General features: G+C 33.6%; 1 protein-coding gene across 1 annotated transcript; it reads left to right on the top strand.

Annotated features, from left to right (window-relative positions):
- Positions 1 to 15391: 15391 nt before the first annotated feature.
- On the top strand, positions 15392 to 17287 carry LOC132613248 (uncharacterized). Its single transcript, XM_060327278.1, has 4 exons — positions 15392 to 15715; positions 15971 to 16087; positions 16434 to 16499; positions 17024 to 17287. The coding sequence occupies exons 1-4, from the start codon at positions 15392 to 15394 to the stop codon at positions 17285 to 17287; spliced, it is 771 nt and encodes a 256-aa protein (XP_060183261.1).
- Positions 17288 to 17667: the final 380 nt, after the last annotated feature.

Here is a 17667-nt window from a genome sequence, read left to right as displayed (position 1 = left end):
GAAGAACAATAAACACGAATTAACTGAAGAAACATGTGAAAAAAACACAACAATAGAAAATATACTTAAAATGCACATAAAATATAGATCTGGTTAATTCACAGATCTGTAATAACTGAACTAAAAAAAACAAACGAACTAAATATACAACATAAATATACCTCTGCATCATCATCCTCATGAACATTATGTTTGGTTTTAGCAAATTTTTTGCCCTTAACATTAGCAACATTGTCACCAGCCTTTCTCTTCTTTTGTTTCTCCATTTGAGAAACCTTTTTCACTTTTTCTTGTTGTTTACTCTTCGAATCAACATAATCAACAGAACACCTAGGATTGTTAATTCTTTTTGAACGATTCTCAGCATAAGAGCCTGCAATGGCAGTTTCATGTTGAGAAATTCCCAAAGAAAAATTAGGAATCTCAAATTTGGGTTCTATACCTCTATTTCTCATCGGAGTAGAAGCTTTCTTAGCCATTTCACTCGAATCTAAGAAAAAACATCCAAGAACAAACACTAATTGTTAATTATTTAGAGTTGCATTCCTGATTCAAACAAAAAAAAACCCAAAAATATAGGTTAAATACATGGTGAAAATTAAAAATCAGTATAGAATCTTACCTTTTTTGGGAATTAGATTTGAATCATGAGTGAAATTAATGAGCAGTTAATTAGAGATAAAAAAGGAAGTTGAAGTATTGTAAAACTGATTTGAAATTGAAGGAAATTAAGGGATATTGTGAATAATGGCGTGTATTTAGGGGGATAGGAGAGAGACGTTTTTGTTGGCTTAAATTTAGGGGTGTGGGAAGTTATCAGATGGGTGGTAAAAAACTGGTAGCTATATGAAGTAAATATGTTATATTTTAGCTACTAAATATAATTATTGAAAAGTTTAGTTATGTTCCATAAATAGGTAACAATGGAAGCTATGCCAAGTAAATTTTACATTAAAAAATGGTCTTATAATGAATGCAGACATTTAGTCCAGTTCCGATGACATCTGGTATAATCACGTAAAAATTTCACGGGCCAGCTTGCTGTAATGCCGCAATTTATCCGTTTCCGCTTTTTTAAAATTTGTTTATATATACTTCAGATATACGGTGTTTGAAGTTTGACTTGATAAAATTAAACTTCAGATAAAAGGTCTAAAGTTACATATTAATAAAATTCATGCATTTTTGCCGGATATTCATGTAATGGTTAATGTAAAATAGTTTTTTTTTTTTTGAACTTCAGTCATATATAATTGAACCTAAGGTCAATAGTTTATATCTGACTTCAGCCATTTTTTTACTTCATCTATATATACCTGAATTTCATTACATATATTTGAATTTAGGTCTGTTTGCAACAAAATTTGATATACGAAAAATAAACTGCAACGACGAACAAAATATGAAGAACCAAGAATATTTTATTGATAAACAGTGCGGGTATAATTCTGTTGCTCCCTTGATTCTTCTCTCTTGATTATCTCCGTAATTCAAGGTAGTAGCATATTTCTTGAATGTAGGATGACCTCTTTGTGATGTATTTAATCACCAAAAATATCGGGTATTTTGATAAAGGCAATATTTGATGCTTTGATCTCTTTGTGAATATCCTAGTGATTTATGGAATTTTGACCCCGAACTAAGGGTGTCAAGTGGGCCGGGCCAGCTCGAACCCGGACCGGTAAACCCGGCCCACCACCGGCCCTGCCCAGACCCACTAAGAGGTGTATGGGGCTGGGCTAGGTGGGCTTTATTAGGGGGCTGGGCCGGACAAGGTGGACAGCCCACCAGCCTGGCCCACCAGTAGCCCGGGTGATGGCCCACCGGGGCACCGGCCCGGCCCGGCCCACTTCAAATAAAAAAAAAGATAAGTACTACATTTATTACTAATAATAAGTATTTTAAAAACATTGTATCCCAATAAATTAGGAGTCTCTTTTTACAGAGCACTTTAGTTTTCTTTAAAATTGTATTTTAAAGCTAGACAATCTTGTTTTCTCAACAAATATACCTTTGATACATTTTCAGTATATAGTATATATTAGATTGTGATAGTACTTATCTCAACAAATATACCTTTGATAAATCATTTAGTTCAATTTCATGCATTTTCACAAGTGTCTACGCAACACACCGGTAGCCCCCCTCCACCCCCACCCCCCTAATAGGCTAATACCTGACGCTCCAGACTTGTGGAGATATATGTCACCACAATGTTGACATTTAACATGTTCCTCATTTACTCGCTCAAAATGCATCCACACCGCACTTGAAGTTGATCTTCGAACTCGAGGAGAAGGTGGAGGTGAAGTAATGTACACTAGTTGAATAACAAATTTAGATAAAGAGAGAATTGTGAAAGAATTGTGTGAAAATGAAGAAGAATGGAAGGGTATTTATAGTTTGAAAATATGGCCAAAGTGAAGTTATTCATAATTTAGGGGTTCAAATAAAATTAGCAACGACCAGTTTTTTAAATTCACAACGGCTAGCTTTTTGAATTTGATGACGACTAAACTTTTTTTTAATTTAGCAATTTTATCATTAGATGTAAATGTTAATTTTATTATTATTAGTAAATGTAAATGTCTATTTTTGTATTAGAAATTAAAAAAAAAACCGGCCCACTAACTATAACCCGGCCCGGCCCGATTAGCCTGAGGTGTAGCCCCTATCCGGGGTGGGCTGGGCCGGACACCCTTTTCCCTCTCCAAGCCCGACCCCCAGCCCGGCCCCCTAACTTACGGCCCGGCCCGGCCCCCTGTGGCCCACGTTTAAATGGCCCGGCCCGGCCCGGCCCGGCCCGGCCCGGCCCGACCTACTGGACACCCTTACCCCGAACACTCATGAGTTTATGGGATATTAGAGATATCTTTTTATGGGAGTATGTGTCCCTTTATATAGATGTGAGCTAAGATTTAGGGTAGAAAAAGCCCTAATAGACCATAGAGTTTGAAGATGGACTGGACTCGTCTTGTAGAGTCTCATAAAATGTCGATGTCTACAAATGCCCCCTATTTCAAGGCTTGTCAGAGTGTAGACTTGTCGAAACTCAATGCTGTGAATGAAATACCCATAAAAATGGAGCTTCGCATCTTTGCAGTTTTGTGGCTCAAGATTTGGCATATTTGATTTGTAAGAGAAGAGATGATAGAGTTGGTCTTACTAGGTGTGCCAATTTGTTGCAACAAAATTTGATATGTGAAAAATAAATTGCAACCACAAACAAAATATGAAGAAACAAGAATATTTTATTGATAAACAGTGCGGATTTAATTCTGTTGCTCCCTTGATTCTCGAGGACCTTTAGTAGCATATTTCTCGAAGGTAGGATGACCTCTTTGTGATATATTTTAATCTCCAAGAATGTCGGGTAGTTTGATAAAGGCAGTATTTGATGCTGCCTGATCTCTTTTGTGAATATCCCAGTGATTTATGGGATTTTCGAGATTTGACCTCTTTGTGAACACCCATGAGTTTATGGGATATTAGATATATCTTTTTATGGGAATATATGTCCTATATAGGCGTGAGCTAGGGTTTAGGGTAGAGTAGCGTCAAAGAAACCCTAACAGACCTTAAAATTTAAAGATGGGCTGGACTCGTCTTGTAGAGTCCCGTAAAATTTCGATGTCTATACGGCCATATAAGACATAACACATGTGCCTGAAGTTAAACTTGGCCCCAGACTAATTCCATATACTGTATATTTTACGTTCTTTGGGATGGGATTTATGTGCAAAAAGTTTTAAGCGAGCACAGTTAAATGGCAAATAGTCGATATGAATATCCGGGCACTTTACCTTATAATCACGTAAGAGATCCGACATGTCCACAATATAAGCACGTGAAGCCATGAGGGCATGCATGGCTATGGTTTGTATAAATTGCATACTAGTACGAGTTTCCCACACCCCTTCAGGTTTTCATGTTTTTCATCATCAAAACACCTACTATATATAACTACAAACAATACGTGCCGCAATTTTAAGCTTTTGGACCGCCTATAATTACAGATTCTGACTTATTTTAACTTTAAAATACTTTAATATTTGTCAAATACCAAAAAAAAATAAAAATAAAAATTGATTTTACGAACTTTTAAGCCTATCCAAACGGACTCTTAAGATCCTCACAGCTCTTAGACCTATTTCATTCTAGTATTTTTTTATTTCTTCACTACGGTAAATATGAAGATCTATATATATCACTTCACAAGTGGGTAATATTATAACTATATATAAGGGGGGATGAGTGTTTTTTTATAGTCCTCGCAGGTTATATTTGTCATTTATTATAGTACAAAATTGACATTTCATTATTTTGATGCTTACACTTGTTGAAAATATTACCTTTGCCTGGTATATTCCCACCTTTTTGCCCTCATTAATTTCTTAATACCACTCCCACTTGGACCTTCCTAATTGGTGAGTTAGTTTGACTTTTGTGATCTCTTCTTGAACTTTATTAGCTTACGTTATATTATTTGCCCTTATTCTTGTAAAATTGCAAAAACTTTGCAACAAAATTTTCTTTTCCAATTAGAGATAGATTTGAACATGTGTCATCATATGCGCTTACATCTGTCCTAGAATCAATATTAGTTATAGTTTTATAAATCTTTTACTTTATGTACTTTTATTATTACTTGCCCTGTCCCGATTTATGTGACATAATTGAAATTTTGATATTCAAACTTCTAAATTTTGATCGTGCATCAGAACATAGAAGCTTTAACTTATTTTTTTTAAAAGAAAATTCATATATTTGAAAACTACATAACAAGGAGTACTATAAATCACAATAATTAACAACTTAAAATATTTAAAAAGCATATCAATAAATTTCGATAAAAGAAAACTTCATTGACTCTTGAAATTCCCATAAATTGGACGGAGGGAGTATTTATTAATGCTCTTATAAAATTATTAAGTAATTCCTTTATATATTACACATGATAAATCTGTCAAGTTCTTAAATGATGAGCTTACATTAGTATGACTTTAGGTTAAATTAGAGTTGTGAATGTAGTTTTGTGTTGTTTATTGATTTCAACTAAAAATTGTTGAACAAACATACCTGGTTCCAGGGGCGGGGGGAGGAAGGGCCAAGGGATTCATCAGAACCCCCTTCGGTGGATAATTATACTATTTATTTATGGTTAAAATTATTTTTATATATATATATATAGTAGACGTTGAACCCCCTTTGGCTTCTTCATGTGTTTACTTTTTCATATTTTGAACCCCCTTAGTGAAAATCCTGACTCCGCCACTGCCTGATTCCGAGCTTTAGAATTAGTTGAGACTTGAGAGATAATTTCAATAGAAATAAAAATACCCAAAGCGATAAAGGAAAATAAAGAAGAAACCTTGTTAAAAAAATGATTAGCTTCGTCAAACAATCCTGATTAGTGCGATATTGTTTCAATTATTCTTGAATATCAAAATATCTTTCTATGACAAGTTGATTAATCAATACTGATTTAGTTCAGAAGAAATGATTAATCCTGCATATAGTAAAGCTCAAGTCGAATTATTGAAGAATATTATATCATACAGTTGCATTTGTTGGAAGTAAAATGAAAAAAAAAAACTTTAAAATAAGAAGAACGTTCTTTTTAACTCCCAAATACTTTTGTATGATTAATTTTTAGGAGTTTATAGTTGATAACTTAATGCCACAAAGAATGAACCAAAAAATAATTAACAATTTAACTTTTAATGTCGGTTAAGCCCGGGCCAAATGTCACTAGTATTAATATAGCTAGGAAGATATTAAACTTTAAATGACATGCATTTATTTATATATAACGGCTCTTGTAACATTTCACAATCTTTAGCGGTGAAACTATTTTTTTCCCCCTGAATGTAGTATGCGGTGAAACTGTCCACTTCTTAGATAAAGATAATTTGGGCACAACTTCACTAAAATTTATCTGATATTAATTCCACTCATTCGATTACTGATCTGTTTAAGTGGTATGTATATATATATATATATATATATATATATACACACACTTAACAGCTCTATTATTACCAAGTTGCAACAAAAGTCAAGCTTCCGGGATTAATAAGGTAATGCCTAGCCCTTTTACTGTACTTTTCTTTGAGTTTCGCTTTTATTGTATAAATTTTTAAAAAATTAGCTCTAAGCACTTTTCCTAGTGATTTTTTTTTTAAAATAAAATTTTCTATAGAAAATGTTTGCGGTATTTGGGTGATATGATGAAAATATACTATATATATATATGAATCAAACGAGCTTTTACCCTTCTGTTCCACACGAGATTTCTGTTCTCGTTGAGCTCATCTTAGGACACTTGCGTTATCTTTTAACAGATGTGCCGCCCCAGCCAAACTCCCCACCTGACAATGTCTTCCGCTCGGATCGGCCTGCTTATTAAAGACTAATAATAGGCATAAGAGAGTGTATTTTGATTTTGAGCAGTAAAGATTAAAAATAATATCTAGACATTAGGTTAAAAAGTCAAAGTGTTATAATAAAATGATATTTTCTCATAAGTAAGAGAAATCACTTATGTTGTGTGTTTAAATAAAGTACTACGTATATGAAAAGTATAAAATAAAAAAATTATTCATGATGTTAAATATTAATGATGTGAGATCTTATAAAAATTGTACAAGTTTAATTTAAAGCAGACGGTATAATATCATGTTAGGAATATTTTCTGTTTTAGCTCAGTCGCCGGTATTGGAGCTGAAGTCTAATTAGACGAGTCCGCAGATGATGAGACAGTATGTTTTGTTTCAGCCCAACAGTACTAGTATCAGAACCAATGATTAATACTCATCTGTTTCAATTTATATGAACCCATTTGACTGGGCACAATATTTAAAAAAGAGAAAAGACTTTTGAAATTTATGGTTCAAAATAAGCCTTAAAAATTTGTGTGGCTGTAAATCATTCATAAAGTGAATTTGTTTCCAAATATGGAAAGATGTCATTTATTTTGACACGGACTAAAAAGGAAATAGGTTCAAACAAATTGAAACAAAGGAGTACCAAATATAAGAGAAAAGGCCATAAATAGTCCCTTATCTATAGGAGTAGGTCTAAAATGGTCCCTTAACTATATACTTACCGGTTTTAATCCTTTAATTATTCAAAAACTTATCAAATTTGGTCTCCATCTATTTTTTTTTTACAAACAGCGTACAAACTCATAAACCTTCGTGAGATTAATCGTTAAACCATTCCTCAGACCTATATTTCTCTCTCCCTGCTTCTTTTTCCTCAAGTTCATTCTTTAACCTCAACTTTTTTCCTCAAGTTCTCTCTCACGTTTCGTAACCGACGGACTGTGTCGGTTAAAACCGACCCAGTCCGTCGGTTTTGTTTAAAAATAAAAAATAAAAAAATCGACGCTCTCACGTCGATTTTTTTTTTTTTTTTGAAAATTAAAGAATGAAATGTAGGAACTTGAAGTCAAACCCGGCTATGTTCCTTGGCATTAAAGGGCTTTACCACTAGACCACTGGTATTTTTTGTTCATATACTTACATTGATTTAATTTATACTGTTTTTTCACTCTAAAAACCGACCGGATCCGTCGGTTTTTTTATAAAAAAAATAAAAAATAAAAATAAAAAAACGACGGACTCCATCAGTTTATTTTAGAAAATAATATAACAAATAATTATATTTTTTCGCGCATTTTTGTGCAAAAAATAATCGACGCAGTCCGTCGGTTTTCTTAAAAAAAATATTTAAAAATATTATTGAAAAAACCGACAGAATCTGTCGGTCTTTCCGTCGGTTTTTTTTCTGTCGATTTTTACCAGTTTTTTTTTTTTTTTTGAGGAGCTTGAGGAAAAAGAATCAGAGAGAGAGAAATATAGGCCTGAGGAATGGTTTAATGATTAATCTGACGAAAGTTTATGAGTTTGTACACTGTGTGTATAAAAAAAAAAAGACGGAAACCAAATTTGCTAAGTTTTTAGATAGTTAAAGGACTAAAACCGGTAAGTATATAATTAATGGACCATTTTAGACCTACTCTCATAAATAAGGGACTATTTATGGCCTTTTGTCCAAATATAATGTCATCGCTTGCGTAAGCAAGGGAAAAATAGAAAATGCCAGGAACATTCGAACTCAAATAGTTATACTACATTTATGCAGAAAAAAGAACTTGCAAGATTTACAAATAAATATAAGGATATGTTTTACATGTCAACGAATTTTATCTTTTTTTTTTTTTTTTTGAAACAGCGATCGCATGGTTACAAAAATTGACACGAATCTCAAACAAACCCTTATATATAAATATTATATTAAACCAAAAGAGACGAGGCGTCTTTTGTATTTCCCACATTATCATGATGTTTTCACACGTCCTTCATCTTTTGTTCAGACAATATTGTTAGACCAAAAATACTATGATACAGAAAATTGTATTTTACGCTATATCAATGAGCTCTTTTTGAGTCCCCAAGGTTGGCAATACAGCAAATTGTATTTTACTCAAGCATAGAACAACTTGGTCCTTTTACAATTTCTTGATTCTCTGTTTTGCAAGTGCACAGGGACCAGGGTGTTACTCTTTTGGCTATTGCAGATATTGAAAGGACAAAGCTCCTACAAAGATGATTTCTTACCCTAAAATTTCAGCGTGTTTTCGCCACATCTTTGGATTATCGGGCGGCTATTAAGGTTTTAATTGCATTGAGATTTTTATGATTCTACCATGTTTGGAATAAATTTTGTTGTGTTTACAAAGTTATAGTACTCTAATCTTACCCATAATATTTGTTAGAATATTATCTCAAGGCCGTCAAACGCCGAAAAAACATTCTCTCATGAAAAAATAACCAAACGTTTGACAATTCTGCAAACTATTATTAGAAAGAAAACATAGGTATCCCCTAAAAAACCATTGGAAAGAGTGGAATCTGTTTTTCAAGCATCAGATTCCTGCTGGTATGTTTTGCATCACTCGTAGAAGTTACAATTATGGTTTAATTTCTTCACTATTTTTTTCACCATAATACTTTTTGAAGTTTTTACTTAACCCTGCTTTTGGGTTTTCAGTAAAAGAGCCGTACAAGCAGTTCAGAAAACGCCTAATATTCGTTTTATTTTTACTTTTAAATAAAATACAATACATAATGTACTGTATTGGAAAAATCAATTGAACAGGCTACTATATTCTTCTAGAAAATGAACCGCCTAATATTCTGTAGTATACTAGAGCGGTTGGTAAATTCTTCATATTAAAATTTCGTTATTTGTGCAATTTCTTTTTTTCAGCTAGGCTATTAATTCGAGCACCATAGAAACCACTTTAATAACGTCTCTTCTAAGTCTTCACTCAGAAAACCCGAATGTGAAAAATAAAAAGAAGACCGACGAAAATAAATAAAAAATAAAAAGAATACCATAACTCTATTAAACGTTTAGGAAGAAAAAAGAAACTAGGCAGACTGGTCTGTATTCGTATATTTCTGCCCAATTTTGTTGAATTGGTAAGGGGAAAAAATAGGTGGGCAAATTTAGACCGGCAAAAAATGGTTCCCTATTCGGACTATTAGCTTTAGACTGGCAAAACAATAGGGTTTGAACACAAGTTAATTAAAGCTTCACTTGAGTCATATATTTGAAATGCACAGATATGCTTATTTATTGTTTTAATTTCTAGTAAATTGATCTAGACTGGGATGCGGACCTAATATAAGGACTTCAAAAGTTATATACACTCAACCCTCCGTATAACGGCGTCATTTGTCCAAATAATTTTTGAATGCTATAGCGAATATTGTTATAGAGGACATCTAATATAACATAATATGAAAAATCGGTCTCAAAATATTTGGCCATTATAGTGATTTGTGATTATAGAAAATAACTGTTATAAAGAGATCTGACTCTACGTAAAAGTACTGTCAAATTAAATTATTTGAGATAGTTTATTCTGTAGTTTTATATCTTAGGCCTGTTAAATACTTGTCATTTATGGATTTCAAATCATTTATAACAATTAACTAATATCAGTTTAGTTATTTTCAAAGAGAATTCACAATGAAGCCTCGACGGCGATGATGATCTAAAATCTGGATTCTTGTTACCTTGAAGAATTGTTGTTAAATAAGTCAACTATGTGCTGACCCAAAATAAAAGGTTATTGTCTACCTTCCTATTTAGTATGTCATTTATCTTGTTTTTCTATCTAGTTCCATCTTTCAGGCATTTAGTCAAAAAAGGAAAAAAATGTTAAAGGGGGCTGGAGTGGATTTCAAATTTCTGAATTTAAAAAAGAAGTTGTAGCTGAAATTTTCATGTAATGGAATATAAACACACAACATCCAGTTTTGTTCTGACACTTTGGATGGTTGGAAAACACTTTTGAGTGTTATTTGGTACGAAGTTTTTACGGGAAATGTTTTTTGAAAAATGTTTTTTCTGGTAATGAAATAATTTTCTTATTTATTGTCTTATGGTTGGTAAATAAATAAAAAATATAGGCAAAAGGTATTTATATATAATCTAGCTTAACACTTGTGCTGAGTAGGGAGTGGGGGTAGGGGTGGGAGGAAATGAGGGTTGTTGGGGGTGATGTGTGTTGAAGGGTGAAGAGAAGATGATCAGCGTGAATTGTCATTTATAGAACTTATTTTCATTATTTCTACTAATGAAAAAGGTTTATAACTAACTTTGTGGTTTAAGAAATAGTAATTTTGTTCTCTATTTATAGTTGAGTTCAACTATACTCTCACCGTTAGGTCAACATTTGCTTTTATGTGCCAGCTAACCTAATGAAATCATTACAAATTAATACAAAAATAAAGAAGTTCAAGGTTATTTGTGATTTGTGAAATTGCACAAAACTGTTCCTTATTTGTTTGGTTCTCGAATTGTTTTGTATTGTTTTTTATTCATGAATATTTGTTTGATGTGGGATTTATGCTAAATTGTAGTTAATGCGGTCTAGAAGAGTATAAATATTTCTTTATAGTAGATTATGAGAACGCACTCTTTAATTAAACTCCAAATAACGTTTTTTGATCCATTATTAAGAAAACTATTTTTTATACAAAGTATAAACTGATAATTTATCTCGTCTTGATGCGCTTTAAATCTCATGGTGACAAAAAATCTATACAGTATTAAACCTCCTTTATCTCATCTTGATGTATTTTAAAGTCCTTGGTGTAAAAGTCTTTATAATATTAAACCTCTTTGCTATCTTGTATATTCATTTAAAATAATTTTTTGTAATGGAACATCATATATACATGGGGTGAAAATCATTTACACTGTCAACTTTGCTTTAGAATCAAACCTGCTTTAAAATCAAACGTCAATTTTGAACACTAGGCATTCTCCTCCACATATCATGTCAATTAACTTTTCTGAATGTCTATTCAACCGTCATATTAACCTTTGTCTTTTTCTTTTTATGTACTTTAAAATGATGATATTTCTTTTAATATATGTAACAAATTTTCTATAAGAAAGTAAAATTATTTTCGAGACAAAAGAAAGTGAGATATACTAATTGAATATATACATTAATAATACTCTATAATGAAATAAATGAGCAAAATAAGAAAATTTTGTTTTATTAAATATAATCATTTGATTATCACTTGCTGTTCTTTTCACAAGAATAATTGTGTCAATTTTGTTGAGCCAACTTTAACGGAGATAAAAATAAATAATTTTGCAACTTAAAAGAGTAATTTTGGACCTTTTCTCTAGAAAGAATTACCCAATGCATGTTCTGTTTGTGCTCACTCTTATTTCCTATAACAAAAATAAAACCGATAAATAGTAATTTGTTATGAAATAACAATAAAAATACGAGACAACAAGAAATATAGTTGATCTACAAATGAATTGATTTAGCTTTCTATCTATAGAGGAAATGAAGTTGTTGTGTGGCTTTTATGAAAGATGCTTGCAAGCTGCATGGGCTACTTGCAAGTTGCTTGTTTGATTGCAAGCCTCTTCATGAAATTGCTGTAAGGCCTTTCAGGAGCTACTTGCGAACTGCCTGCATAAGCTAATTGTAAGCTACTTATTTAATTGCAGCCTTCTCATAAAGCTGCTGCAACAAGGTTTTTCAGGGGCTGCTTACGAAGTGCCTACATAAACTACCTGCTTGATTGACCTGTTGGTAAGCTACTTGCTTGTTTGCAAGCTCTTCAGGAAGCTGTAGGAATATTTAAATGAACATCCTTTGAATGTTCTTTAACATCTATGATAAGATAGAACGTAGCCACATAATAGCTTTACACAAGTCTGGAGAGCATAGCTTGTTCACCCCCAACGAACACATACTCACAGTCTAACATTCTTTCCTAAACTTGAAAACATACACCTTTTAGGTACATAATCATAACAGACCTTGACGTAGCCTTCCAATTAACCAAACAGTGTTTAGTGTGTCCAACACAATTCAATCTGCATAAACATATACTCCCTCCATCCCAATTTATGTGATATATATAGTTCGTATTTCGAGTATCAAGCAAGAAAATCTTTGACCGAGATTTATTATATCCTTTAAATATTTTAAATTGTTAATTCTGATCTTTTAGTACTTTTTATGTAGTTTTTGAATATGTAAATTATTTTTTAAAAAACCTTAAAGATTGTATGTAGAAAGGCACCGTCAAAATAAAAAAGTACAACTATCGAAATCCGAATCTTAACATAACCCATCTTGGGTTCGCAAATAAAGCTACAATCTATCCAAATCCTAGCCCCTTTGTTAATCCCATCTTCATGTCCATAAATTCGTCACATGGTATTTATCAAGTCCTTGGAGCTAGTAATTGGAATAATTACGCCACTCATCCTCAGGCTTCGAGTTACTATTCGTTGTCTTCCTCACAAGACCTAAATCATGTTTAAACTAAGGGTGTCAAGTGGGTCGGGCCAGCCCGAACCCGGCCCGGTAAACTCGGCCCACCACCGGCCCGGCCCAAGCCCACTAATAGGTGTAAGGGGCTGGGCTAGGTGGGTTTTATTAGGGGGCTGGGCCGGACAAGGTGGACAGCCCACCAGCCCGGCCCACCATAAGCCCGGGTGATGGCCCACCGGGGCACCGGCCCGGCCCAGCCCGGCCCACTTCAAATTAAAAAAAAAAAAAAGATAAGTATTACATTTATTACTAATAATAAGTATTTTAAAAACATTGTATCCCAATAAAATAGTTGTAGCTATAATTGTGGGATTCTTAAAATTTTGGAAGCAAATATATGAAATATTTATTAATTATTCAAACCATAGTTAGAATCTTACTTTAGTTAATTAAAACTTAACCATTAATTTTAACTCATGTAATGTGTCTCTTATTCAAGTAAGAACTTGAGAAAAATGGAGACAATAAAAATGAAGAGGAATCGAATTCGTTAATATTTAATTGCTACTAAATGAAAAATAATTTACTTCTGAAATTGCTGATGCGTGAAATAAATCAAATACCCCTTTTAAGTTACTATCTTGCTGTTGGCTTACACAAGTTCAAAAATATTTCAATAGGTTATACAGTATACTATATAATAATATAAACTATTAGTTATATATATAATAATATATTAATATAATCTTATTAGTTTCAAATATTTTATATATAATAATAATTAAATATTTTTTAGCATATTGAAATGTCTCCACCGATGATGGAGACGTGACAATCTGCACATGACATTAGGACTTAGGATCAGATGAGATAATTAAATTAAGAACTTTGGTTTAGTAGCAAAACTCATGTGCATTGTTCCCATTTAGTTCCCATTTAGATGAGTAGGAAATTTAGAGAAAGAGGAGAGTAGGGAATTGTGAGATAATATGGAGAAGAATGAATGGTATTTATAGTTTGAAAATAGGGCCAAAGTATAATTTAAGGAACTTGAAGGTTAAAATAAAGTTGACAACAACTAGATTTTAAAGTATTAAACTTAATAAATTTTAGCATTAGAATTTTTTTTTAAAATAATTAAAATCCGGCTCGGCCCACTAACTAAAACCCGGCCCGGCCCACTAACTAAAACTTGGCCCGGCCCACTAACTAAAACCCAGCCCGGCCCACTAACGGGCCCGGTTAGCCCGACGTGTAGCCCCTATCCGAGGTGGGCTGGGCCGGACACCCTTTCCCTCTCCAAGCCCGGCCCCAGCCCGACCCACTTAACTTACGGCCCGGCCCGGCCCCGACCCGGCCCCTTTTGGCCCACATTTAAATGGCCCGGCCCGGCCCACTTGACACCCCTAGTTTAAACCAAGAATTCTGTCCACAAATACACTTACTAAATCATTTGGACGTCAAAATCAAGGTTCAATATGTGAGATTACCGATTTTGGTTCATACCCTAACTGTGAAGAATTTGGGATTCTCGATTAATTCTTGAAAATCTGAGAATGTCATTTGATTTAGGTATCATAACTTTGCATCAATTAAATGGTTGAAATCTACCAAAAATCAATTATTTCGTACATACCCTATCATGCTACAATGATTTCAGCACCCTCACGTGGGACCGTACAGACCTCGAGGTCATTTTGATCACATCATTAGGGTTATAATTAGCTTGACATCCAAAACTTACGGGGATAAAATTTATCCTTACTAAAGGATGATATGTAATTTACTCAAAACGCCTCTTATATGTGACTAAATAATTTAAATAATTTTGTAAGTGTTTAAGTTCTATGTTCTGATGGTATAATTTTATTTTTTACAGAACTAGGTATAGGTAAGTTGGTTGGTAATTTTAGATGAATCTCTTAATTAACATTAATGGTCTAGTAAAATAATAATTAACCTACTATTACAAGCTAAAATTTACTAATACAATAACAATAACATACCTAATGAAAGTCCACATAGTGGGGTCTGGGAGGGTAAAATGTACGCAGATCCAAGATAGAGAGGTTGTTTCGGTAGACTAGACTTGACTAATAATATAACAAATATGTACTGTATTAACAAACATGGACAATTAATGAAAAGATCAAAAGATCTGATGAAAGAAGGTGACAGCTTTGTAGATTCGTTCTCATGGTTTGGTCTTTTGCTAAGTTTAATTTGATTTTTGCAGATTGGATGATTGAAAAAATCAGTAAGCTACTGCGTCAAAGCTTACCTTTTTTAGAGAAGACAAAGGACCTTTTTTCTTTCTTTTGTGTTTTCCGTTTGTATGCCGCCAAAATTTTCATTCCTCTCACATGTCAAATTACTTCTCATTTCCCACATCCACCCCCCCCACACACACACCCACACACACCCACCAACCTACCCCCTCTTCCATCAGCCTATATATATAACTTCACTCGGCCATACGCATTGAAGGTGTCTGTGTTTCATTTATCCCAACAAAGTTTTCTCCGCCTCTTGTGTTGCTCTAAGTTGATTGACCACCAGATGTCAAAGTGGAACTTAAATTTAGATTCTTCATCTGATGAAGTTGTTGGTGAGCAATTATCTCTGAGTCATTTAAAGGTTGATGAAGTCCATAAGCCAAACTTTTGGGACCACTCGCCACCAACCCTACTGACCTTAGGTGCCCCTGGGGTGGAAAATCATGTGCCTAAGTTTGGAACTACAAATTACTCATCAAGTACTCAATCTGATTCTCAGCAGCCACAACAAAGAAAGATTATGACAAGACCTTGTCATAAAATCCTAGATAGGGAGTCAAAAGGGAAAAAGAGAAAATGTGGAGAAGATTTAGTGTCTGAATTTGATGTGAGTGTAGTCCCCGCGATGGACAAATTATGTAGCTAAATAGCGAAATTCGTGGCCAATTCTATTTAGCAATAGATTAACGACATATTATTAGCTACGACTGACTTAGCGACGAAGTTCGTAGCTAAGTCCAGTTTCTTTTGGGTAGTGATAATTGATATTGTGTAATGACAAGCGATTGACTTATTAGCTCAAACATGTCTTGATGCATTGTGCATGTGGTTTAGTTTTCATTTTATTATGATTTGATTGTAGTACTACTCTTGTTATTATCAGGCTAATGGAAGTGGGTTGACATCAAGAAGGAATGAAGATGGTTTGCAGCAATGTTCTAAAGCAAGTTCTGTTGAAATGCATAAAATGAGTGAGAGGGTTAGTCTTCTTCTAATTACCTTCACGCAAAGTATTTATGGCTTGTTTAGATTACAAATTTCAAAAGTCTTTCTTTCTTCTTGTGAAATTCTATGTCCAGTTAAAGATCATCACATAAAATGGAACGGGGGCGGAAGGAGTATTCATAATTGAACGTGGTTTATGTCATGACTCTCATGGCTACGCATAGTTTAGTGAGTGTACATATATCATCACATTGTTCCTTTTTGTGTTAATGAATGTGAACTTAGAATTTATTATATAGGCTGTGGGCGCTTGCAATATGCTTCTATATTTTATATTTAATTTGTAAGTCATATGTTTCCTCTTGTTGTTCTACATGCAGAAACGTAGAGACCGGATTGCAAAAAAGGTGAAGGCTCTGGAGGAACTAATACCCAATTGTAACAAGGTCTTCCTTATTCACGTTTATGTTTTGCGTAGTCCAAAATCAGAACTTGTCTCGAAATGGCTGAAAGTTATCAATTTATTTCATACTCATTGTAGGCATTTGATTGTTATCCATTCGTTCATGCCAATCTCAACTGGACTTGGAGATAACCTTCTTCAACAAGTTGCATAGTGCTTATAATTGAATACCTATATAGCGATAGCATATGGTACATAGAAGAGTTATGCTAGTTGAATCTGAAGAGATCACATATCTTGATCATCAACTTGTTATCAAATTTTTGCGGTTTAACTTTGTTATTCCACATTACTTTCTTTCCGTCGTGTTTGCAAAAGACTAGAAATATCTTTTGTTCTCATTTTTTGCTATCATTTGTTTACTTCTTTAAATGTAGATACGACTTACTCAAAATTCTGCGTAGGCCACTAGCTCCGCTACGTACTAACAAGGACTAGAGGTAGATTGGGCAAATGTGAGTCTTTGAACATGTTTAATTGCTAATGTACTTATTAATTGCTTGCTAGGTGATGTCAATGGATGGATTTCCAGCATGGCATTCAACATCCACTCTACTAGCTGCCAGAAACCAAATAATGCAGAGCACTCTACAATTTAATCCTTACGTGCCAGTAATGCCAAGGATAGCATTTGACTCCTATTTTGGTTTTGGGACATCTATTAATTATAGCAATATGCTTTCCCCCAATTTGTTCCCAATGATGCCTCTGCCTTCCACGGGCAGTCACTTTCCATTTTTGCCCCTTGCCTCCATCACAAGAAAAACTTAGCTGAAAAATGCAAAAGCTTCTTTCCAATCTTTTTTATTTCGTTGGGCATGTCCAACTCACATATAGTTTTTGAGGAAGCTGGTTTTATGTTCCCCTCCTTTATGTAATCGTTTTTTGGATCTTAATATGCAAGGTACAAGCCAATGCCGAACTTTAGTGACGACTTTAACTAAAAAAAAATAATAATAATAAAGTGTTTGACTAAGCTCCTAGGAAAAGAAATAAGTATTTTTGTCTAGTAGCATGAGTTGTTTTTTAGAAGCTCTCCCGAAGCACTTTTGGAACCTTGGCTAAGCACAATTGCTGCTCAATATTTGTAAAATTCAAATTGATTAGTGAAATACAAATGGCTACTATCTAAATTGTTTGTTGGAAAATGC

This window comes from Lycium barbarum, chromosome 10 (assembly GCF_019175385.1).
Source record: "Lycium barbarum isolate Lr01 chromosome 10, ASM1917538v2, whole genome shotgun sequence".
Lineage (NCBI taxonomy): Eukaryota > Viridiplantae > Streptophyta > Magnoliopsida > Solanales > Solanaceae > Lycium > Lycium barbarum.
This window is presented reverse-complemented; position numbering and strand designations above follow the sequence as displayed.

Excerpts from the sequence above, each read along its gene's own strand:
- LOC132613248 (XM_060327278.1), top strand. The coding sequence starts at position 15,392 with ATGTCAAAGTGGAACTTAAATTTAGATTCTTCATCTGATGAAGTTGTT. Across the intron at positions 15,716-15,970 it reads ATTTAGTGTCTGAATTTGAT|TACTACTCTTGTTATTATCA; the intron begins GTGAGTGTAGTC and ends ATTTGATTGTAG. Across the intron at positions 16,088-16,433 it reads TGCATAAAATGAGTGAGAGG|AAACGTAGAGACCGGATTGC; the intron begins GTTAGTCTTCTT and ends TTCTACATGCAG.